Source organism: Chlamydomonas reinhardtii, chromosome 14 (genome assembly GCF_000002595.2).
Source record: "Chlamydomonas reinhardtii strain CC-503 cw92 mt+ chromosome 14, whole genome shotgun sequence".
Taxonomy (NCBI): Eukaryota; Viridiplantae; Chlorophyta; class Chlorophyceae; order Chlamydomonadales; family Chlamydomonadaceae; genus Chlamydomonas; species Chlamydomonas reinhardtii.
Window position 1 is genome coordinate 3118733 of NC_057017.1, and position 24503 is coordinate 3143235.

The 24503-nt window shown below is 65.7% G+C and overlaps 3 protein-coding genes across 3 annotated transcripts in view; all 3 read left to right on the plus strand.

The window, feature by feature from the left end:
* CHLRE_14g628702v5 (uncharacterized protein) overlaps positions 1-2998 on the plus strand; it is a 19475-nt gene extending 16477 nt beyond the window's left edge. The window contains exons 29-31 of the mRNA XM_043070341.1: positions 158-923; positions 1243-1523; positions 1840-2998. Coding sequence (XP_042917014.1) covers positions 158-923; positions 1243-1523; positions 1840-2400 — 1608 coding nt within the window. The 3' untranslated portion in view covers positions 2401-2998. The remainder of the gene's footprint in view (positions 1-157; positions 924-1242; positions 1524-1839) is intronic.
* A 2305-nt stretch (positions 2999-5303) lies between these two features.
* On the plus strand, positions 5304-10615 carry CHLRE_14g628752v5 (uncharacterized protein). The gene is made up of 6 exons (XM_043070342.1): positions 5304-7449; positions 7916-8079; positions 8293-8385; positions 8745-8916; positions 9544-9710; positions 10009-10615. The coding sequence occupies exons 1-6, from the start codon at positions 5443-5445 to the stop codon at positions 10511-10513; spliced, it is 3108 nt and encodes a 1035-aa protein (XP_042917015.1). The 5' UTR covers positions 5304-5442; the 3' UTR covers positions 10514-10615.
* Positions 10616-10663: 48 nt separating this feature from the next.
* Positions 10664-24426, plus strand: CHLRE_14g628800v5 (uncharacterized protein). Its single transcript, XM_043070343.1, has 21 exons — positions 10664-13489; positions 13826-14017; positions 14562-14633; positions 15092-15154; positions 15337-15369; positions 15733-15854; positions 16141-16219; positions 16504-16540; positions 16786-16913; positions 17131-17226; positions 17464-17557; positions 18046-18220; positions 18547-18645; positions 18890-19112; positions 19500-19566; positions 19954-20063; positions 20832-20973; positions 21354-21421; positions 21760-22023; positions 22320-22559; positions 22981-24426. Exons 1-21 carry the CDS (start codon positions 10967-10969, stop codon positions 23515-23517), a joined length of 5364 nt encoding a protein of 1787 aa, XP_042917016.1. The 5' UTR covers positions 10664-10966; the 3' UTR covers positions 23518-24426.
* The last annotated feature ends 77 nt before the right edge of the window (positions 24427-24503 follow it).

A 24503-nucleotide genomic window follows, 5' to 3' on the forward strand; every position in this document is an offset into this window, starting at 1 on the left:
ACACACACACACACACACACACACACACACACACACACACACACACACACACACACACACACACACACACACACACACACACACACACACACACACACAACACACACACACACACACACACACACACACACACACACACACACACACGCCGCTGCAGGTGGCTGACACGGAGGACGAGGGCGCGGTGCTGGTCTCCCACCGCACCTCCGCAGCAGCAGCGGCAGCAGCAGCAGCAGCGGCAGATGCCGGGCCCGGCGCGCCGCCGCCGCTGCACACCAGCCTGCTGCCGCTGCAGGCGCGCGCGGCGCGGCTTGCACTGGCCCTGGCCAACCGCTTCAACGCCGCAGCCGTGTCCGTGCAGGACGCTCGCGGCGCAATCACACCCGCCTCAACCACCACACCCGCCTCAACCACCACACCCGCCTCAACCACCACAGCAGCTACAGCAACAACGACACCCGCTGGCGGGGCCGCTGGCGCGGCGCCGGCAACGCCGCCGCGGCCGGCGGTGGCGGCGCCCGCCGGCGGCGGCAGTGCCGGCGGCGCGTCCGCTGACGACATGGTGGTTGTGGAGCGGCCGGTGGATGACGTGGCGTCGCTCAACACCTCCGGAGCCCGCTCGCCCGCAACTGCCGCAACTGCCGCAACCGCCACCCCCACCGCCGCCGGCCCCGCCGCCGCAGCTGCTTCCATGGACGTGGACGCGGGCGCTGCTGCTACAGCCGCTGCTACAGCCGCTGCTGCTACAGCTGCTACAGCCTTGGCGGCTGCGCCGTCGCCGGCCCAGATGGGCGGCTGGGTGGCGGCTCTGGGTGTGGGCGCGGAGGTGTTGCTGCTGGCGGCTCAGCGGCACCGGGCGCCGGGTCTGCGGGAGCTGGTGGTGGGCATGCTGCCCGGGCTGATGCGGCTGCAGGACGTGGCGGGTGAGGGGGCGGCGTGGGGGTGGGGAGGGGAGGGGAGGGGAGGGGAGAGGAGAGGAGAGGAGGGGAGGGGAGGGGCGGGGAGGAGGGACGGGGCAGGCGGAAGGCACGAGGAGGGAGTTGGCAACCGACGCCCGTGTGCGGGGTTGCAGTACCTGAGGGGATCGTTCAGAGCAGCACCTGACGCCGCCTTCGCAAGCGGCGTTTTGCTGACAAGAAATAACACACAGACACAGGCGCGCACGCGCACACACACACTCACACTCACACACACGCTCTCACACACACACACACACACACGCACACACACACGCTCTCACAGGCCCAGAGCTGCAGAAGTTCGTGCGGGAGTTCCGAATGGCCTTCTACGTGGCACGCGCCCTGGGCCTGAACACGCACGCCGCCGCCGGCGACACGCCCGGCGGCGCGCTGGTGGCGCACGGCGGCGGCAGCGGCGCGGTGGCGGCGGCGCTGGCGGCGGCGGAGGCGGCGGCGGAGGTGGAGGTGCCGTGGAGCAGCCGCGCCGCCGCGTTGTCGTACTGCCAGATGCTGTGGTTCAGGCACTCGACGCTCATGTCGCCGCAGCAGCTGGCGCGGCTGCAGGTGGGGGCTGCGGGGGGGCGGAGGCTCTATGTGTGTGTGTCCCGTACCCCTGCGAGCATGTGCACTCTGCCGCGTACTGACAGTACCGAGAATGTGCTGTCTGTTCACGTTACTTGACTGCTTTGTCGGTAGTCACGTCACCAGTCCGCCACCCCTGGCACTCCCAGCCCCGCTTCCCTACTTCCTGTCATCCTGCTCCCCCCACCCCATATCAATTCCTTCCCTAATGCCCTGCCTTCTCCGCCCTGCCCTCCTGTGCCCTGCCCCCCTGCCTCCTGCCCTGCCTCCTGCCCTGCCCCCTGTGCCCTGTGCGCAGGATGTGGTGACTGCCCGGCTGCCCGACGCCAAAGCCGAGGTGCGCGGACTGGCCGCCGCCACCCTGTCCGGCCTGCTGCGCGGCACACACCCCGCCGCCGTGCAGCTGCTCCGCACCGCGCTGCTGGCACGCGCAGCAGAGCTCTTCGGCACCACCGCCGCGCGGGGCACCAAGCGCGGCGGCGCAGCCGCCGCCACCGGCGGCTCCGCCGCCGCTTCCGCGGCGGCTGCGGCGGCTCCGCCGCCTCCGCCGCCTCCGGCCCTGCCCTCCGGCGCCACGCCTCTGCTGTCCAAGCACGGGGCTGTGTCGGGCCTGAGTGCGCTGCTGATGAGTCATCCGTACGACGTGCCGGCGTGGCTGCCGCCGGTGCTGATGGCGCTGGTGCGGGCGGCGGGCGGCGGCGAGCGCGACGGCGGCGTGCGGTCCGAGGCGGGGCGGGCGCTGGGCGAGTTCCGGCGCACGCACGAGGCGGAGGCGTTGGACGAGCTGCGCGGGGTGATGAGCCCGGATGACTGGGACAGCTTCACGCACGCCACGGGCACGGCCAGCTACTTTGTGTGATGTGAGGGAGAGGTTGGGAGGAGAGGGGGAGGGAGAGATTGGGAGAGGGAGAGGGGAGGGGGAGGGAGGCGGTGAACTCTGGACTAATCCCGTAAGGAAACAGTCGCGAAGCTGCAGCCGCATATGCGCTACCGTACATCACCAAAGGTTGTGCGGCGAGCTTGGGCGGTGCAGCGGCAGGAGGAAGTAGCAGTCCAGAGCGGCTCCGAAGTCATGTCAGCAGTGCGAGCCGCCGGAGGGGGATGGTGTGGCGTGGCGCCAGTGGTGGTTGGTGGTTGGGGAAGGATGTGGTTGGGGAAGGATGTGCTGGCGGCTGTAGGAGTTGCGATACGCGGGCGATGACGCCGGCGGCACATGCCGTGGGGAGGAGGGGGTGGGCGGGGGAAACCCCAGCCGCCGTGGTGCATTTGTACGGCGCATGTTGTACGGCACGGTATATTGAGACTGCTGAGTTGCGACTGGACGGAAGGCATGCAAATGCACACGCATACATGCGGCACCGCCTGAAAGCTGACGCTGTGTGTTTGGGCGGCTGAGAGGCTGCGACGCGCGGTGTGTGTGCTTGAGAAATGTTGACACGGTGTAACCGGACACGTGCGCTGACCCGTGCTGTACTGTAGGGGGAAAGGCCTGACGGCGCGCAATCCCCACATACGGTACCCTAAGGATAGCCCCAGCTTGTCATCAAGCCTTTTACAGCGTTTCCTGCTTCATGGACGCAGTGCCGGTATCTTGTAGATGGCTTGAGGCCTCCGGCGTCTACACAGCGTAGATAACCCCTCCCGCGCCATCTACGATTCTACGCCCAGAACATTTTCCTTAGGGGCACGCCCCCAAAACCCCCAAAACATTACTACGCTGTCTAGATGTCTGCAGTCTGCACGCCTCCGCCACCGCCGCCACCGCCACCACCGCCACCACAAGCCAACCAGCGCCTTCCCAAGTCTGCAGTCTGCACGCCTCTGCCACCGCCGCCACCAGCCGACCAGCGCGGCAGCGCCTTGCCAAATCCCAATCCTACCCCTTCCCCAGCCAGTCCATCATTTCCTCACGCATGAGCACACGCCCTTGTGCAGGACAGCCACGAGCCCCCACATCGCATTCCGACGACCCTGCATTCCGCCTTTCCGCCGTCTTGATTGTCTCAAGTTCCTTGATAGGATTGCTCAAAACGCCACCAGTGATTTAATCACTCCGTGATGCATGAACGGCTACCTCCCCCCGCTTTTCCAAAGATCATTGCACCTCCCCCCCCCCCCCCACCGAGTCCCGTCCCGCCAGGGGGCACTTGCTCACATGCGTCCTGACTGGTTTCCTCCTGTGCTGCCTGCTAGCTCCCACCAACTCTCCTGATTCTCCTTGCATTGTGCGCATTCGTTTCCGTAAAGCATCATTCGATAATATCCCTGTCGAATGATGCCCCTGGATATTATCGGTAATGTCCCAGTCCATCAAGCCGCCAGCAGAAAGCATGGCATGGGGGCGGTGCAGCATTCTTGGTCCTTTGTCGGGCTATCCCTCCTTGTAAAACCGCATTCGTACTGCAGCCCCCCACCACCACTCTTGAGCAGCGCGCACAATCACAACCACCAGCCACAGCCATTCACGCCTCCACCTACAGCCTTAAGCCGCCACTCCCTCCCTCAAACGGCACGTGCCTGCACATGAAAACGCAGAACGCCAGCCATTCAGCCACGCACCCGCCAGCCGCCAGCTGCCCTGGTCGTGAGCGAGCAGCCACGCGGTCACCGCGGTGCTACTGCCGCCGGCGCCCCAGCGTGAGGGCGGGTGCAACTGTATCCGGCACCCCATGGTGCTCCCTGCGCCGCCGCACACTTGCCCCGGTGGAGGAGCTGGAGGTGCCGTCCCGGTGGTGGAGGCACGGGCTGCTGCCCCCCTGCTACAGCCCCGCCGCCGCTGCCGCCACTAGCGCAACGAGCCCGCATGCCGCCCTGCCTCGTAACTGAACCCAGCGCTGCTAACACTACTGCCGCGTGTCTGCTGGCGGCGGCGGCGGCGGCGGCGGCCCGGTCAGCTGCGCCCGCAGCATTGTGAACAGCGACGGCTTCTGAGCCATGCAGGCCCGCAGCGACTCAAACTGGGGAGCGGGTGCAGGGGGGGTGGGTTGCAGGGGGGCGTGAGGGGGCGGGTTGCAGGGGGGCGGAGGGGGCAAGGGGCGAGGGGAAAGAGCGGAGGTTCAAGGGGCAGAGTACCAGAGCCGTGTGCACACGGCATCCATCAGGTCAGGAACGGTTAGGGGCACCCCCATGGCCACATCCCACCCCCGTTAGCATTCGCCCCTCGCCCTAACCTCTTATTCTAGGTGTACGGACTCGCCCACTTACTAGCTCCATGCATTTGGCGTCGCCGCCCTCGCCCTCGCGCTCCATGCAGGCATCAAAGACCTGCGGACCGGGCATGGGGGCGTGACCGTGACCGAGGCACACCCTGGTCTTGCAAGCAGCTTGCTATTTCAGTCGCTCATAACGCGATTGCCCTGCACCCGCATACTCACATCATACTGCGGCCTGCAGACCTTGTTCTGCATGATTTTGCACCAGGCGCAGTCCTTTTCACGCGACTCCTCCGGCACCGTGCCAGTCGATGCCTCCGCCTCGCCTGGCGCGCTCATTCCTGCTAGCTTCCCTTTATTGACTTGGCATGTTTATGAAGCTGATTCGACCTTATCGTGTGTTATCGAGGAGTTCGGAGGAAATGGACAGCTGCAAGCGGAACCAAACGCACTGGCACTCCGAGCTTTAGTCTTCACGGTTGGTTAAAAGCATCTATTATATACAATGTGCCCCACCTTGTTGCGTTGCAGGCATGATGAACGACCTGGGAGGAGCAAAGCAAAGCGATCGCTAGCACCGCCGGACCCATACATAATTAATTATCCCCAAGTGTATTAACATAAGAACAGAGGCAGAGGCGCTGACACCTTCTGGCCCGCGGGTCCCCGCCCTCGAACCTTGACCCTCGTCCGCGGCTGCGCTGCTACTCTGCCCCGAGCGCTAGCACTTTGCTCGGCCGCGCTCGCTCATGACGACGTCGCCGAGGGCGTTGCGCGCCTACGGGCTGCAGCCGGTGGACCTGCTGTCTGCGCTGGAGGACCAGGAGCGCCAGCACCAACAACGACAGCAGCAACAGCAACAACAGAGCCGGCATGCAAGGAGCACCGATAACAGCAGGCATGCTGTCAACATCTGGCGGCCCGACAGTAGTTACGACGACATCGACGGCGTTGGCAGCCCGGCCGCGGGCCGCGGTGCCCTGCTGCAAGTGCCGCTGCTGCACCCGGTGGGGGTAGTGGGGACTATTGGGGGCGCCGCTGACGCCATCGCCTCATCCACACGGCTGCCACCCTCGCCACCCCCACACTCTCGGGACTTGACGGCAGCAGCTCCACCACAGCAGCAGCATACGGGTTGCAGTGGCGGTGGCAGCGGCAGTGGTAGTGGCAGTGGCGCCGGCGGCGGCGGCGGTGGCTTGAGCTTTGGGTTTGGCCCCATGGCGGCGGCAGCGGCGGTGCTGCGCAGGCTCACGCCACGCCTGGTCATCCCCCGTCTCACCACCATCATGCCCCAACTGCCCAACGCTGCTACAGCCCCCGCCGCCGCTGCCCCGGCGGCGGCGCCGCCGCCTCCTGGCCAGCAGGCAGCGGCGGCGGCGCCGCCACAGCGGGGCCCGCGCGCTACAGCCCTTCAGGCGGCGGTGGCGGCGGCGATGATGGAGGAGCAGCAGCGGGAGCGGCAGCGCCGCGGCGCCAGCCGCTCACCCTCCCCGTCGCTGCAGTCGTCGCCGACGGCTGTAGCAACAGTAGCATCAAGCGGAACGCCGACACCAGCGCAGCGGTCCCCATTCGCGGCGGCTGCAGCAGGAACAACAGCAGGTGTTGCAGCGGCAGTAGCGCCAGCACCGCCGCCGCCTCTTGCAGCGCTGCGGCTGGTGGCGCGGCCGCCACCGCCGCCGTCACCCGTCGCGGCGGCGGCGCCGGCGGCGCTCCCAACACCGCCGCCGCCGCCGTCGCCGTCGCCGCCGCCGCCGCCGCCAGCCGACGCCGGCGGCGCAGTGGCGGAGGCGAGGGAGGAGCACAGCCCGCCGCACTCCCGCGACAGCCTCCTGCCGCCTGCTGCTGCTACAGCTGCTACAGCTGCTACAGCTGCCTCTCCCTCAGCCTCCAACCCGGCTTCAACGTCTCCCAACCAACCCCAGCCACTGCCCCCAAGTGCTGCTGCTGCTGATGCTTGGGCCAGTCGTACTGCTGCGCGCGGCTACTCCGCCGCCGCCGCCGCCGCCGCCGCGCCGCCGCCGCCGTACCGCTCGCCCTTGCTCGCCTCCCCATTTGCAGCCGCAGCCACCAGCGGCGCCGCAGGCACTTCTGCTGCTGCTGATGCGGCGGGTTTGGGAGGTGGACAGAAGCAGCAGCAGCAGCAGCAGCAGCAGCAGCAGCAGCAGCAGCAGCAGCAACAGCAGCAGCAGCACCTGCGGGCACCGGCTGGCATACACGAAGGTGGTGGTGGTGGGGGCGGTGGCGGCGGCGGTGTTGTCAGCAGCAGCAGCAGTGGCGGCAGCAGCACGTGGCAGCTGCCGCCGTCGGCCTTCGCCACGCCGAGGGCTGGCAGCGCCGCCAGCAGCAGCACACCCGGGACGCCGCAGCACCAGCTACAGCCGCAGCCGCAGCAGCAGCAGCACCAGCAGCAGCAGCAGCACTCAGGCGTGCCGCTACTGCCATCCCAGACACAGCAGTACTTACAGCACCACCACCAGCACCAGCACGGGCAGCAGCAGCAGCAGATGCAGCAGCAGCAGCAGCTACAGCTGCCGCAGGGGCCCGGTGATGCAGGCTGCAGCGCTGCTGCAGCGGCTGCTACAGCCGGTGGTGGCGGGGGCGGCGGCAGAGCCGGCGGCAGCCACATGTGGGGCGGCGGTGGCGGCGGCAGTAGCAGCAGCAGCCGCAGCAGCTGCTACAGCTTCCTCGCATCCTATCTCGTGGATTGGCTGCTGGCGGCGGGCGTGTTTGCGATTGCTATGACTGTACCGCTGAAGGTACGTGCTTATACGTGTGTGCTTGTTCAAGCGTCTGCGTGTGTGTTTGCATGTGTGCACGCGTGTACGGTCACTGTACGGTTACTGTACGCACTTACACATGTGCAGCAGTTGTGGTGCCCAGCCAAGCCCACCACTCATCACCACTTAACCATCCCTCATCACCACATGCGCGCAATCCGCGGCTCGTTGTGTCCGCACTGCCCCCCTGCCATTCCGTTGTCAAGCATAGGCCACGCTCTCCTTCTCGCTCTATTACACTGGGTTTGGTTTCGATTGGGCAGGTATCTACACACACCCCGTCTTTGTGGCATGGGTCGGGGTTGTGGATTTCTTAGGCCTGGTTTGCACTCCTTCCCTCCCCACCACAAGCACACAAACATAAACACACACAGAGACACGCCGCATCGCTGCATCGCATGCGCAGTCTTTGCCCTTACCCTTCCTCGTGCTGTGAAACACACAGGCCATCCCTGTCATCAACCGCCATGCCGCCCCTGGGGATCCGGCGCTGTCGTACCCGTACCGCCACGACACCGTGCCCACGGCGGCGCTGGCGGCGCTGGTGGTGGCGGCGCCGGCGGCGGTGTTCGCGGCGGCGGCGGCGTGGGAGTGGAGCCTGGCGCTACTGTGGGTAGGGGGCGGTTGGGGGGGGGGGAGCGGTGGGGGGGGGGGGAGTGGTTGCGTTGTGCAGGCATTTTGACGGCTGGGTGGCAGCCGAGTATGAGATATCTGCACGCTTCACAGCGCAGTTCCCGACAATCCCTGTTTTCCCTACAATCCCAAATTATCGCAAATATAGCCCGTTGCACTCACGCACTCACGCACTCCCCCCCATCCCAGGCACCACGGGCTGTTGTCGCTGGCCGAAGCGCTGTCGCTGTTCCTGCTGTTCAAACAGAGCATCAACATCGTGGGCGTGTACCGGCCCGACTGGTGAGGGGCGGGAGGGTGGTGATGGTGGTGGGGTAGCCGTACATGTGAAGAACGGAGTGACGAAGCCCGGCTGGTGAGCGGGGGGGAACGGAAGATGGGGAGAAGGCGGGAAGGGTGGCCAGAAGGTGGCAGAATTGGCGAATTGCAAGCCTCTGTGTATGTGTGTGTACCGTATGTGTGTGTATGCACGCGTGCGCCCTGGCACAGGGCGGAGGCAGTCACCGCGGCATCACCCTGCTCTGTGGGCTGGGTCTGGGTCTTGTTTTCCTTGCGATACGGATAACCCGCCCCCACAACCCCACACGCACCACCCCCACCCCCACCACCGCCACCGCCACCTCACCACCCCCGCCACACAGGTACGCGGGTCTGGCCTCAGGCGACGCCGCTGCCCCCAGTGACGGCCGCCGCGCCTATCCCTCCGGACACGCCGGCCTCAGCGCCGCCGCCGCCGCACTGACGGCGGCATTCCTGGTCGGGCAGTGGCGGCTGGTGGCGGAGGGCGGCGGCGGCGGCGGCGGACGCAAGCCGGTACGCGTGTTGGGGTACAGGAGGAGGGCAGTGGGGCTTTGGTGGGTCATTGTGTGTGAGGGGGGAAACTTTGTCGCTCGGTTCCACGCGCCATGCCTCCCGGCCCAACCCCGCAAGTTCCGGTGGCTGCCTCGTTGGGGATGGGGCGAGGCAGGCACCCGAACAACGAAAGTAGGGCGTTGTATCGCGCATGTTACTAAGGACGGCGCGGGCGGTGGTCTCAATGTCGCCAAGGGCGGCGGCAGCGGCGTCCTGGCCCCCATCCTGCTGAGGACGGCCAAGGTCGGCGGCGTCCTGGCCCCCATCCTCCGCGTGCTGCTGCCGGCCCGCCGCTGCCGACATTGGCAACATTGAGACCACCGCCCGCGCCGTCCTCAGTAACAACATACGCGGTACCCCGGCCTACTTCCGTTGTTGGAAAGCCTGCCTCGCCTCATTCCCATCCTCCAACGCCCCTTATCACCTCACAGCCAACGCCCAACCTCCAAACCCCAACCTCCCACCCCACCAACCCAACCCCCCTCACCCCACACCCGCACCCCACACCCACCACCCACCACACCCCACACGCACCCCACCAAACCCACCCCGCCCCACACCCCACCACCTCCCACGCCGCCCAACCAGGCGCTGTTTGCCCGCGCGCTGCTGTGTGTGGTGCTGCCGGCGGGTGCGGCCGCCTTCGTGGGCGCCAGTCGCGTGGCGGACTACCGGCACGCATCTGCAGACGTGAATGCCGGGGCGGGGCTGGGGCTGCTGTGCGGTCTGGGCTGCTACCTCCTCAACTTCCACAGGTGAGATGGTGTGTTTGCGGGGTTTGGGGTTGGTGGAGATGGGTGGTGGTGTGGAGGGTAGTGTGGGGACGGGCAGTCGGACCGCGCGCCTCCGTTACCCGAGGGTGCGGTGCATCCATATGATGTTAGTGCACACATGTGGACACCCACGCATAGCTGCCCTGCGCGTATTGGTTCCTTAAACATAGCTGCCGTTCTCCTGTCGAGCCAAACCCGGTGCGCGCACCCGCCCTTTTCCCCCTTTCCCCACTCCCCCATGAACGCACACATACACACAAACGCACGAACACACGGACAGCCCGCTGGGGCGCCGTGCAGGCGAGCCGCGGCTGCATGACGGCGAGGACGGCTGTAGCAGCGGCTACCGCGGCTGCTGGCACGACGGCAGTAGCAGCTGCTGGGCCGGCGGCAGTAGCCGTGGGGTCGCAGGCTCGCGCCGCCACTACAGGCATCACCACCCGGACCACCTACCCGGCAACTGGCAGCGGCCACCACCCCAGCTGTCGCTGCAGCAACAGCAACAGCAGCAACGTGAGGAGGAGGAACAGGAGGAGGAAGCTGCAGGGTGCCGTGTCGGCTTGGAAGATTTGGATTTGGATTTGGAGGGGGGTGCCGTGGGCGGCGTGGCGGGCAGGGCGGTCGGCGAGCGCGGCGCCGTCTGCAGCAACGGACGCGGGCCCGGCGCCAGCGAGGGTCAAGAGGAGGCTGGTGTAGGAGCGCGGAGGCGTGGAGTTGGGGGAGGCGGAGGCGGGGATTGGCGAGCGCTCGGGCGGTGGTGGTGGCAGTGGCGGCCTCACGTGTGAGTGCGTGCTAGGCGTGTCGGGCCAGTAGGGGAGGGGTGGACACTCAGGTTGGAAATTCCAATGGCAGGCAGCTGGAGTTGCCAAAATTCGTGTTAGAGCTACTGGCCCCAAGCTGTTAGTGCAAATGCTAGGCACTCGTTGTTAGGCTTTGGAAACACTGAGCAACTCGGTTTGTATCCGTCATTTTCTCGTCGATACAGCTCGTCGCTTCGGCAGATAGTTTCAGTAAACGGCTCGCAAAGTTATGCGCCGAAACTACTTTGCACGACTGGGCCTTGCTTAGGCTGAGGCCACTTTCCATCAAAACTCTCGCTCCAGCAAGTTTGAGAGCGAAATACGTCCTAGGTTACAGGTGCAAACACACCAAACTCATTCTGAACGGGACCGGAGCAGGTTGGAGCGGCTGAAATGCGGACGTAAGGCTCAAGCAACTGTCTCATCTGGGCGGCGTAAATGCTGGGCGCCAGCGGTCGATATGTGGTGCCTGCCGAGCGAAGACTGGCGCAACGAGATGCGCCAGCTCCAGCCTTGCGGATCGCCCCGTTGATGCTCCTCTGCGTATTGTTCGCGGGCGCCAGCGCTTCCGCGACAGCGCAGACATGCAAGCCTCTGGAATCGGACCTACCTTGGCCAGAGCAGCTCCGGATACGTGAGCAGGAGTTCGAGCAGGAGCAGTGCTTATGCGGTGTGCCCGCCTACGCACACTTTTACTCGCGCGCGTTCGGCCGAGGTTCCTGCCACCAACGCAACAGCGCCGGTGACGCCGCGTCATCGCGCTTGGTGGAATATAGCAGCGTCTCGCAAGCGCGGAGGGCCAGCGAGCAGCTAGCAGCGGGGCAGCAGGCGGGCGGCAGCAGCACGGTTGCGGGGGCGCGCAGCGCCGGCGGCGGGGTTGCCGGCAGCGGCCCCAACCATAGATCTAGCACGGGCAGCGGCGGCGGCGCAGCCGCCAGCGGCAGCTGCGAGGCCGCTAGCGACGGCGGCGGCGCTGGCGTGACCGGCAGCGCGGTGCCAGGCCCGGAAACCGCCGGGCAGGCGCGGACCAGGGACTACGTGGCAGCAGCGGCCGACAGCGGCTCCGCACCAAGCCCAGACTCGGAACCCACGCCCCAGCCCCAGCCCCAGCCCCAGAGGTTGTCGGGGACCCAGTCTCGGGATCCAGGGCCACAATCGGAGCCAGAGACACAGACACAGACACAGACGGAGGCGGACGCGGAGCCCCTGCCGGAGCCTGAGCGCTACATCGTGCGGTTCGACCACTACGCCCCCGCCGCCAGCCTGAGGGCCGCGCTGGCGGAGGCGCTGGGGCCGGAGGCGGTGGCGGCGCCGCCGCCACCGCCGTCGGCGTCCTCCTCCTCACCCGCCAGCGCCGGCGGTGGCGCCGCCGCCGCCGCGGACGGCGAAGCAAGCGGCAGCGCCAGCACCCGCAGCGTTGGAGCCGGCGGCGTAGCCGGCGCCGGCGGAGGCGGAGGCGGAGCCGGAAGCGGCGGCGGTGGCGGCATCTGGACGTGGGTGCCCCGTGACAACGCCGCCGCCGCCTATCCAACCGACTTTGCGCTGGTGGCGGCGGCGGCGCCCGGCGGCGAGGCCGAGCTGCTGCAGCGCCTGAACGCCCTGGCGGCGGCGGCGGCGGCGGCGGCTGACGGCGGCGGCGGCGCCGCTAGCGCCCACGCGTCTTTCTCGTACGCCTCCCATGCGTCCGCGCCGGCGGCCCGCGCCAGTGCCGGCGCCGGCGGCGGCAGTAGCGGCGGTGGCAGTAGCGGCAGTAGCTCGGGCCGGCTGCGGCTGGGCATCCGGGACGTGCACCCGGACAAGCGCTACAGCGGCGCACTCAAGTGGCTGCCGGAGGAGCACGTGCTGCGCGGCGCACGTGGTGGTGCGGGTGGCGGTGGCGGGCGGAAGGGGAAAGCCGGCGGCGGCAGTAGCAGCACCGGCGGCGGCAGTAGCAGCAGTAGCAGCGACAGCAGCAGCGGCAGCAGGGGCGGCCGGCGGCGGCGGCTGCTGGGCCGCGACCGGGAAGCCGAGTTTGTTGCGCCAGGCGTGCATCCGGATCCAAATCTGGAACTGGACCTGGATCTGGATCTAGATGAGGCCGTGTTCTCCGTGTCGCGTCGGCCGGGCCGCATGGTGACGCGCTTCTCGGAGGAGGGCCTAGCCGGCGAGCTGGATCCAGAATCCGAGCTGGAACTGGATTCGCACCAGGCCTGGCGCCACGTGCCTGGATCCATACCGGATCACGATGGCCACGTGGCGGCGGAGGCGGCGGCGGAGGAGGCGGCGGAGGGGGAGGGGGGGCTGACGGGTTCCCGGCGCCGCATGGCGTCGGCGGGCGGCGGCAGGGTGCGGGGCGGTGGGCATGCGGAGGCGGAGCCGGACCTATCAGCGGCGGCGCTCTCACCGGAGGCGCGGCGGCGGCGGCGCGCGCACGCCCAGAGCCAGGGCCAGAGCTACAGCCGCGGCCAAGGCGGGGGCCACGGCCAGCAACAGCAGCGGCTGCACACGCGCGGTGTTGACGTCAGTGGCAGCAGCGGCGGCAGCGTAGAGGCGGCGGCTGCGGTAGGGGCGGATGAGGGGCGGCTGTTTGAGGAGCTGGGGTCTGAAGATCCCGCGCCGCTGCTGCAGCGCGCACTGGGCCGGCTCGGCGGTGGCGGCGGCGGCGGCGCCGCCGCCGCCGCCAGCAACACGCAAGATGCCGATCATGCGGATCTGCAGTCAGAGGGCCTGGAGCAGCAGCAGGAGCAGCAGCTGTCACGTGAGCAGCAGGAGGAGGCGCAGGCGCGGATCGATTTGGATCTAGATGGGCTGCACCGCACCGGATCCAGGGCCAGCGACGGCGCCGCCGCCGCTGACGGCTTCGCCGGCACTGCTGCCCGGGGGCAGCGGCGGCGGCTGAACCTTGCGGGCGGCGGCACGGTGCCTGTGATGCTCGAGGCGGACAAGCTGTGGAAGCTGGGCTACACGGGGCGCGGCGTGCGGGTGAGAGGAGGGGAGGGGAGGAGGGGGGGATGTGTGGGGGAGGTCGTGGGCAGTGGGAGTGGGCAGTGGGAGTGTGAGGGGGGCAGAGCGGGATGCAGGGATAGAGGCGCAGGCGGCAACAGGGATGCGGGCAGCGTTCCCACCCGTCCACCCTGGACCACCTCTCGAACTGAACGCGGGCGCTTCATGCTTGTACTTTGACCACTCCATCCATCTAACCACTCCGTTCTCCCCATGAATGGCCCCGCCCCCAAAACGTCCTTGCACCCCCCCGCGTAACCAACCAACCAATTGACCAACCAACCCATCAACCAACCAACCGCCCTGCACCTGCAGGTGGGCATATTCGACACCGGCATCCGACCCGACCACCCGCACATCCGCCACATCCGCGAGCGCACCAACTGGACGCACCAGCAGTCGCTCAGTGACGGGCTGGGGCACGGCACCTTCGTGGCGGGGGTGGTGGGCGGCCAGGACGGCGCCTGCCCGGGCTTTGCGCCCGACGTGGAGATGCTCACGTTCAAGGTGTGGGAGGGGGGAGGGGGGAGGGGAGCGGGAGGGTGTGTGTTTGTGTGTGTGGGAGGGCTGGGGAGGGGGCGGAGGGGCGGACGTGGAGATAGATGCTCACGGGGGCGGGGGAGGGAGGGAGGGGCGGGCAGGGGGCAGGGGGTGGGGCTGGGAACGGTGTGTGTGTGTTTGTGTGGGGAGGGGCAGGGGGGCAGGGGGGAGGGGCGGACGTGGAGATGCTCACGTTCAAGGTGGGGGGGAGGGGAGGGAGGGAGGGGCGGGGGAAGGGGGAGGGGAGCGGGAGGGTGTGTGTGGGAGGGCTATGGGGGGGGGGTGGGGAAGGGGGAGGGGCAGGGCGGAGGGGCGGACGTGGGGGATGCGATGCTCACGTTCAGAGTGGTGGGGGGATGTTTGGGAGGAGGCGGAGGGGGCGGTGGGAGGGCGGGGGCGCATACGAACACGCACATATGTTTGACACCACGTCTGCACGTGTACGGCAACTGCGCTGCACTGTGCGTACGGCAAGATGCTGCTGTACTGGTGTACGGCAATGCACACGCAGGTGTTCACGGACGACCAGGTGTCGTACACCAGCTGGTTCCTGGACGCCTTCAACTACGCCATCGTGGTCAAGGTGTGTGTGTGTGTGTGTGTGTGTGTGTGTGTGTGTGTGTGTGTGTGTGTGTGTGTGTGTGTGTGTGTGTGTGTGTGTGTGTGTGTGTGTGTGTGTGTGTGTGTGTGTGTGTGTGTGTGTGTTGGGGGGGGGTCGCGCGGGGGTTTTGGGGATTTGGGGGGTTGGGAGAAGGGCGTTAGGGTATGGCAGTGTTTGGGGTTGTGTGTTGTCAAGGGAGGGATGGTGGAAGGTATGGTTTGTTTTGGCGGGGACAGGTGTGGGCGGGTGCGTGAAGGTTGGGGGGTGGAGGCGGGGCCTTTGGGGTTGGGCTGGGCGACGCCATGGCAGCGTCGCCATATTGGGGAAGTGCGAAATACAAACTATAAAACGAATTATAAATATTCTTGCTGTCCACTGTATTTCGCTGTCGCGCTCACACACACACTCGCGCACTCCCCCGCCGCCCACCTCCCACACAGGTCAATGTGATCAACTTGTCCATTGGCGGACCCGACTACCTGGACCAGCCCTTTGTGGACAAGGTGGGGGTTGTGTGTGTGCGTGGGGGGGGGTCGTACATACCAGCCCGTGCTAAAACCAAACCAAGCCAAACTAGGGGCTGGGGTGCTGTGCGGGTGGGGGCAACGACGTTGTATGATCTGGTTGATTTCGGTCCCTGGCGTACTCACTCACACCATTCGCACCCTCCGCACCCTTCGCACAGGTTTTGGAGATCACCTCCAACGGCGTCCTCCTGGTGAGAGCCGTGTGCGAGAAAGTGGTGATCCGTGGATTGCTCCTGCGTTGTGTATCGATAGTGTTTTTGTGGTTGAAATTAGAAACTGCCACCCCCCTGCCGTTTGCTGCTGCCCAAAACATTTGCCTATTGGCCTCCCACATCTTCCACTCATCATGCATGTAAGCCCCTCTCTGCCCCCCCCCCCACACACACACACACCTGCAACACCCCCACCACACACACACACCCTCTCCCCTCAATACCCACCCCCTGTTCCTGGCTACGCCTTCACGTCTTAAATATTCATGAATGTAACCCCCCACCCTTCCCCCCCCCCCCCACCTGGCCACCTCCCCCCACCCCCTCCCCGCCACTACGCAGGTGTCGGCCATCGGCAACGACGGGCCGTTGTACGGCACACTCAACAATCCCGCCGACCAGAACGACGTCATCGGCGTGGGCGGCATCGACAACTGGGACAACATTGCCAGCTTCAGCAGCAGGTGGGTGTTTGTGTGGGTTGCATTCGTGATTATCTAAAACATGCTACTGCCGGTGCCGCCTCTGTCCACCACCGCTCACCCACCCCTGCACCAACTGGACGCCCGCACTTCACATTTCTGAGATAACCACCCCGTTCTCCACATGAACGGCTGCCCATCCCCCACCCCACCTCCCATCCTGGGCTCCGCTAGTTTCGCTTGGTTTGGTTTAGTTTGGGCTGGTATCTACAACCCCACCCAACCAACCAACCACCCGCCCAACCACCCAACCACCCAACCACCTCAGGGGCATGAGCACGTGGGAGCTGCCGCGCGGCTACGGCCGAGTCAAGCCCGACGTCATGGCATACGCCAAGGATGTGCAGGTGCGGCGACCGGCGAGGCGGAGGGGGCGTGTGTGTGCGGGGCGGGGGTGGGGTGTGCTGGGGTTCGTGCCGGGGCGCACGCGTGCCTGGCGGCCCCTACACGTGGCTCACGCCAAGGACGTGCAGGTGCGGCGCCAGGGAGGGGAGAGGGGGCGTGTGTATGTCTGGTGCCCCCGGTCTGCAGAATCCCCCCCCCCCTGTGTGTGTTTGTTTGGTTAGGATCACGTACGACCGAATGACACCCCCCCCCACCCGCCCGTCCACCCATCCACCCACCCACGCAGGGCTCCAAGATCACAGGCGGCTGCCGCTCGCTGTCTGGTGAGTGGCCCCGGGTGCCCAGACCAGACCAGACGCATGTTGGCCCGCGCACAAGATGAGGCCTTTCCTATGCACACACACACACACACACACACACACACACACACACACACACACACACACACACACACACACACAAACTCTCGCTCTCTCACGCCCCCACGCCCCCACCCCCGGGTCGGAACGCGCACTCCTACGCCTGCTTCGCTCCACTTCTCTGTGTCAACCTTTGCAACCCCCTCCAGGCACCAGCGTGGCCTCCCCTGTGGTTGCGGGCGCCGTGTCGCTGCTGGCTTCCACCGTGCTGCCCGACAAGCCCGGGGCAGGCGAGGACGGCCGCTGGGCGCTGCTGAACCCCGGCAGCATGAAGCAGGTGTGGGTGTGGTGTGGGTGTGGAGGGGGGTGTGCGGGAGGCCATGTGTGTGTGAGTGTGTGTTAAAAAACGAAACGAAAGCCCGCCCAGAGTGTGTGTGTGTGTGTATGTGTGTGTGTGTGTGGCCGTGGGGAGGCGGTGGGTGAACCCGGGGAGCATGAAGCAGGTACACTGGTTCCCCACAACCCTGCATATACACACGCCCTCGCCCACGCAGGCGCTGGTGGAGGGCGCTGTGCGGCTGCCCAACCTCAACATCTACGAGCAGGGCAGCGGCCGCATCAACCTGCCCAACTCCATGGCCATCCTGCAGGTGGTGTGCGATGGCAGCGTGTGTGTGTAGGGGGGTTGGAGCGTGTGCGTGTGTACGCCGGGTTGAGCGTGCGTGCGTGCGTGCTTGCGTGCTGTTCCCCTTGCCGCCCTTTGCCCCCGCCTCCCTCAACCCCGATCCCAACCAACCGCGACTCCGTCTTTCCCGCACGGCCAACCCTACATTTCCCACCCTGCACCCATTAAGCCCGCTCTCCCCCCTCCACACACACACCCGCAGTCGTACACCCCCCGTGCCTCCGTCATCCCGTCCCGCCTGGACCTCACCGACTGCCCGTACATGTGGCCCTTCTGCCGTCAACACCTGTACGCGGGTGCGTGCCGAGCCCCGGCCCGGGGGAGAGATTTGGGGTTTCGGGGGCGGTGGGGATGGCAAGGTTACAACATTGGGAGCACGTACAAGCATGGGAATCAGGGGACAGCAAGTAAGAACATCAGATGTTGCAGGGGTGAGTGGTTGGGCGTAGGGGGGAAAGGGCGTGCCAGGGTTCGTGCCGGGGCGCATGCGTGTGCCTGGCGGCCCCGGTTCGTGGCCCTTCTGCCGCCTGCACTTGTACGCGGGTGCGTGGATACGTGGGACGGGGCGACGGTAGCTCATGCCAAAACCCAAACCAGCGGATAGGGGCGTGGGGTAGGGGCTTGAAGTCGGGCGGCTCCGTGACCTTGCTGATCACCACGAACTGATAGCGGTTCTTGACCACTTTACCAATGCATGGCTTTTAACACCTTATAACAGACGAACACCATTCTAATCATTGCAAAACACCAAATTCCAAATTTACTCCCACTCGAACGAACGCAGGCGCGCTGCCAGTGATCTTCAACGCCACGCTGCTCAACGGGCAGGGGGTGGTGGGGCGTCTGGAGGGGCCGCCGGTGTGGCTGCCGGCGGACGCGGGCGGGCGACACCTGCACATCGACTTCGAGTGGAGCGACACGCTGTGGCCCTGGTCCGGATACCTGGCGCTGTACATCCGGTGCGTAGGTCGCTAGTAAATAATATCGCAGACAATATCGCAGATAATAACCGCAAAGGATAAGAAGACGGCTCCGCAAAGTTGAAGAAGGTTGCTCCGCAAGTTACAGAAGGAGGACTGGCCGTGTAGGCGACCGGTGCAAACCGGAAAGCCGAGCCGCGGCTACCGGGCTCCGGCCGCCGGCCACACCTTTCACGCATGTTGCTCAACCCTTGTTTAGTGCTTGCAGCATTGCCTCAACTCGCCTCGCCTTGTGCTCAAGCCAAACGAATGGGTCCTGCCTCGTGTCCTGCCTCGTGTCTTGTCGTGTGTCGTACATCTGACAGGGTGAAGGCCAGCGGGAAGGACTTCGAGGGCCCGGCGGCGGGCGCGGTGGAGTGCGTGGTTGTGTCGCCGCCAGCGCCAGGGGAGGACACGCCGCGCAGGTGCGTGTGTGGCTGGGGGGAGCGGTGCGGGGGGTCTGCTTGGTGGGTTATAATCAACAGCACGTGTCGTGTCGTGTCGTGTCGTGTCGGTGTCGGTTGTGCCGCTTTCCACCGCCACAAACGCCGCCAACGCCACATCCACCCCCACTCTCCCGCGTGCTCCCTCCTGCGCTCTATCACCACCACCCCAGCCACAACCACAGCCACCTCCCAACCACCTCCCAACCCTCATAACCAACCGCAGGTCGGTTGTGCGGCTGCCGGTGCGGGCCAAGGTGGCTCCGCCGCCGCCGCGCGCCCGGCGGCTTCTGTGGGACCAGTTCCACAGCCTCAAATATCCGCCCGCCTACCTGCCAAGAGATAATTTGGATGTCAAGTCGGATATTTTGGACTGGCACGGCGACCACCCGCACACCAACTTCCACGGCATGTTCAACACACTGCGGGACAAGGGCTACTACCTCGAGGTGTGTTTGGGGGGGAGATGGGGCGGGGGGGAGATGGGGCGGGGGGGAGAAAGGAGGGTTGGGGCGGGGTGTGTAAACACCAGCCCAGGCTACACCCAAACCAACTGAAACGAGCGGAGCACAGGGGGTAGAGAGGGCGGCGGGTGGGGAAAAAGGAGGGTTGGGGAGGGGGCTGGGAAGGCGTGTTTGTGTATGCGTGTGTGCATTGGGAGGTGTGTTTGGGCAGGTGGCCTTTCAACTGCCAGTCCACACTTGCCCCGGGGGGCTCCACGCGCCGCCGTGACGCACCACCGCCACCGTCTAGTTAGTGATGCTTGCAAACCCCTTCCCTGCCCACCATCACCCGCCCGCCCTCCCCGCCCTCCCCCCCCCCCCACACACACACAGATCCTTGGCTCCCCCGCCACCTGCTTCGACCCCACCCAGTACGGCGCGTACCTCATCGTGGATCCAGGTACGGCAGGAACCCGCTTCGCTGCGATACGGCAGAAGCTGCGGGCGGTCACACGGCAACTGCTCCACGCCACGCCTTGCTCCCCCCCTTCTCTCGGCCCTCCCCCCTGCCGTGATGTGGCCCCGCCTCCCATGCTCGGTTCCGCCTAGGCCTCAATGGCGGGCTCCCGTAGCGCTCCCGTAACCCATGTGTCCCGAAACCCGTGTATGCCTTAACCCATGTCGCCTCCCTCTGCCGCCCCCATGCCGCCCCCATGCGGCCTCCCTCTGCCGCCTCTATATTGCCGCCTGTCCCTGTCGCCTCCCTCTGTCGCCGCCCCCGCTTCCCAACACATACACACACACACACGCACACACACACACACGCACACACGCACACGGCATGCAGAGGAGGAGTGGTACGCTGCGGAGGTGTCGGCGCTGGAGGCGGCGGTGGCGGGCGCGGGGCTGAGCCTGCTGGTGTTCGCGGACTGGTACAACGTGCCCTCCATGGACGCGGTGGGTGCCTTGGGGTGGGAGGGAGGGTGCCTGGGGCGGGAGGGAGGGTGCCTGGGGCGGGAGGGTGGGTGCCTGGGGTGGGATGGGCGTTGGCGTCGGCATCCCTGTCTGTTCAGAAACAAACGACACGGGGCGGGGGGGGGGTTGTAAATACCAGCCCAAACTTAACCAAAACCAATGAAAATGAGCGGTGGGGTGCAGCGGAGGGGGGCTGGAGGGCGCGGCAGGTCGGGTGGTCGGCTTGAGAGAGAGGGAGAGAGAGACAGGATGGGACGGGTATCAAGACAAGGGCATAGTTTCGTTTCCTGTCATTTAGCACGTCACGCTCTCCTGCGCCCTGTGCGCCACGGCACTCGGACTTGTATCACTCCGTCTTGCAATCACTCCACCCTCTAACCCTAGTATGCACGGAACCCCCCTTCCCCCTCCCTTCTGCGGTAACATGTCTGTGTCGGGCCATGGGCTGGTATTTACAACCCCCCTCATCGGTACGCGCAACACCACACCTGCTGTCTACTTCGCTACGCTTCTCTGTACCAATCCTTGCAAACCCCCCTCTCTGTACCAATCCTTGCAACCCCGCCCCCTTTTAGCATAGGCCACGCTCTCTTTCTCCCTCTTTTGCATTGGCTTCGGTGTAGTTTGGGCTGGTATCTACAACGCGCCTGCTTTACTACTGTTCCTGGCTACGCCTTCACTTCTTAAATAATTATGAATGCAACCCCCTCCCCATGAATGTAACACCCCCTCCCCCCCCCCCGCTCCCAGATGCGCTTCTTCGACGACAACACACGCAGCTGGTGGACTCCCGCCACGGGCGGCTCCCACGTGCCCGGCCTCAACGACCTGCTGGCGCCGTACGGACTGGCGTACGGCGACGCCGTACTGCACGGCAGCGCCACCGTGGCGGGTGAGGGGGCGGAGGGGGGCGGGCGGAGGGGGGCGGGGGGGGGGAAGGGCGTGTGTGTAGGGATGGGGTAGTCCCTCTCGGAGGGGAGGGGGGTTAGCCGGCAATAAGGAGCGTGTGTGTGGTATGCGATTCGGTAAAAGAGAACGGACAGCGCGAGAAGAACGGGAAAGGAGGCGCGCGGGTCTAACACAAACCGCGATCCTGACACCACACCTACGCCCACCCCGGCACTTCATACGCAATCCCTCCGTTCTCCACACGAACGGCTATTCCCCCCCCTGCTCGGTCATCGGTAACGACGCTGTAACTCTCGTCTTCGTAATTCATCGTGAAATGTAATCCCCCCTGGTTTATCTTGGAATGATTTGCCTACTCTCCAGGCAATCGCGTGATCCTGGCACACGGGGCTGACGTGGCCAAAGTGCCTCAGGGCGGCTGGCTGCACAAGGTGGGGGTGCGGGGGTGGGAGCGTGTGTGTATGTGTGTTTGTAGGGTGAAAACAACACAAGGGGAATGTATCTGTGTTTGTAGGGTTAAAGCAGCACAAGGGGGGTGTGTGCGTGTGGACTGGGGTAGGTGCGAGTAGGTTGTGTAGGGGACGGCCCAGGGCTGTCAGCACGATCCGCGGTCCCTTCCTCACGGCGTCCTTTCTTACAGCCTCGCAGCCCCCTTGCCAACCTCCCCAGTCCTGACCTTCCCCAACCTCCTGAGCCTCCCTCTATTCCGCTTCGCCCCACCCCCACACCTCCGCATCCGCCTCCGCCTCCTCCGCACCCCGCCCCACAGGCTACCTTGCACAACGCCGCGCGCAAGGGCTCGCCGCAGGAAACGCACGGCTACCTCGCGGCCGTCCAGCACAACGGCAGCAACGGCAGCAACGGCGGCAACGGCAGCAACGGCGGCGGCGGTTACGTGGTGGTTTTTTCGGATTCCAACTGCCTGGATCGCAGCCACATGAGCGCCAACTGCTACGACATGCTGCTGAGGCTGCTGGCGCGGGTTCTGGATCCGGCCGGCAGCGCGGCGGCGCAGGGGGTGCTGGAGGAGTCGGTGAGCGAGAGCGTGGGCGTGTGGGTGGGGTGGGGTGGGGTGGGAGGTGCATGTGCGGGGAGACAGGGGACAAGGGGGGGGGGGATCGTGTGTGTTCTTGGCTAACAGGCACGCACACACTCGCACACGCACGATCTGACGTTACATCATACAATTGCTGCACTGTCCATGTCATCAAAACACCCATGCACACCCACACACACACACACCCACACACACACACACACACGCACACGCACACGCACACACACACACACACACACACACACACACACGCACACACACACACTCCGCAGACGCGGCTGTCGGAGGCCTACGTCACCACCACCTACAACTTCACGCCGCCCGCCCGCCGCCCCGCCTCGGTCTACAACTTCACCGAGGTGTCGTACGTGCTGAGTCACCCCGTGGTGGATCCGGATCCGAATCCGAATCCAGGGGCTGGATCCGGACCTGGATCTGGAGGCGGAGGCGTGCCGGTGTGCTTCCCCAACGCCGCCTGTGACAAGATGCCCTCGAGTTATAAGCCCTGCCAGGTGTGGTGTGTGTGTGGAGGGGGGGGGCGTGTGTGTGGGTGGGTGTCGGGGGGGTGCAAAGATGGCTGGAAAAGCGGTACAGGATGCAGCTGGGGGTTGGGGGCAATTGTTTTCACATTTCCCAGTAAGGGGAGTGAACTACGGGGAGTGAAGAGGGAAGGGCTGCGTGGAGGATGGAGAGGCGTGGAATGCTTGCGTAATGGGGTGCTGGGGTGTCGCTTGTGGGTGGCCTTTGGTCTCTCTCTCTCTTCACTGGGTTGGGAACGTGGACGCACACCGCCCCTTGCACCCCCTGCACCCATGCATGCGCCCATCGCCCCTCCCCCTCCCCCTCGCCCACAAACTCCCATCGACCCCCCAACCGCGAATCGCCAACCGCCAATGCCCGCCGTACCGCGCCGTACCGCACCGTTACCCACAGGTGTTCCTGGGCAGGGTCAGTGAGGAGCAGCCCAAGAGCTACAGCGGACTGGATCCAGCAGCAGACAACCCGCCGCGATCCGCTGGATCCAAGGGCGGCGCTGCTGGATCCAAGGGCGACGCTGGCGGATCCAAGGGCGGCGCCGGCGGCGGTGCCGGCAAGGGTACCGTGCCGTCCACTGGCGGCGCCAACCCCAGCATGACGGCGATGCCGGGTAGTGGTGGTGGTGGTGATGGAGTTGGGAAGCCGCAGGTGCTTGTGGTGCATCCGGACGGCAGCGCGCCGCCTGTGGCGGTGTTGCAGTTTTGGCCGTTGGGGAAGCTGCCGCTTTTGCTGATCGGGTTTGTGATCGGCGGCGGGTTGTTGGCGGGGCTGTGGGCGTCGCGCGGCGGGTTTGGATTCGGCGGTACGGCGCGTGGTGGCGGCGGCGCGGCGGGCGGCGGCGGCGGCGGCAGTGGCGGCGACGGCTCAGCGGCGGCGGTGCCAGCGCGGCGCGGCGGGTGGGGCTCGGTTCGGCAGCGCGGCAGCGAGGTGTAGGAGTTAGGCATGGCAATAGTATCGCAGTAATACCGTGGAATGGAACGGCAATTTGCTAGCTTGGAGTTAGAACGCGCCACCTGATGCTCATGCTCAAAAAGCTGAAGGCAAGGGCATGTGATGCATGTGTGACGCACACCGTACGGGATACACCGCACTTGCATGCGTGCGCTTGCGGTGCCTGGAGGTGCTATGCCCGGGTTGGCTTTGTGCGTGTTGGGACGAGAGTCACGGGACGTACCAACGGTTTGGGAAGGACGAACGCACACACGCACAAGGCGGCGTAGCGTGTCAACACAAGCAGCCCGGGCGTCGCGCTGAAGTCTTCTTCACTCAGGGCCGCCCTGTCTCCATTGCTCCCCGCACCGCCGCCTCGCCAACTCTCCATGACTTTGTAGGACACAAAAGAGAGAGGCAGAGGAAATGCGGTAGGGATGCTCGCGGTACGGTCCCGCTCGTGCGCAGTGTGCAGTGTTGTGTGTGTTTATTGGGTGTGGGTGGGTGTAGGTGATGTGGGTTCGGAGCGATGGCGGCTCGCCGCTCGCTAGCAATGGCCGTGCAGGAGAGGCCGAGAGGGGGCAAGGCGCCGTGACACGAGGGGGCTGTGGCAGGTGGGGGCAATTGCTCTGGAGTTTAATGTTGTGTGTTTGCTGTGTACCATAGTTGATGCCTTGCTTGGGGGACCACATGGGCTGATGGGCACGATAGGTGTGGATTGATGGAAGCTGTGTGTAATTCCTATATGTCCGCAAGCGACGTTGGTGAGAGCGACGTGGCTGGCGCAGCTCTCCGCTTTCCTGAAGACCGTGCACTTGACGGTGCAACGTGATTGCGGACGGCTGCTGCTGCCTTCTGTTATACTGCTGTAACGTTCAAGTGCCGACTGCGAGTATGTAACGTTCAAGATCCGACTGCGCATAGAGAGGCACCAGTAAGGAGCAGGGGAGGAAACCACGCAGGACGGCAGGCGGCGGCGATGCACGTGC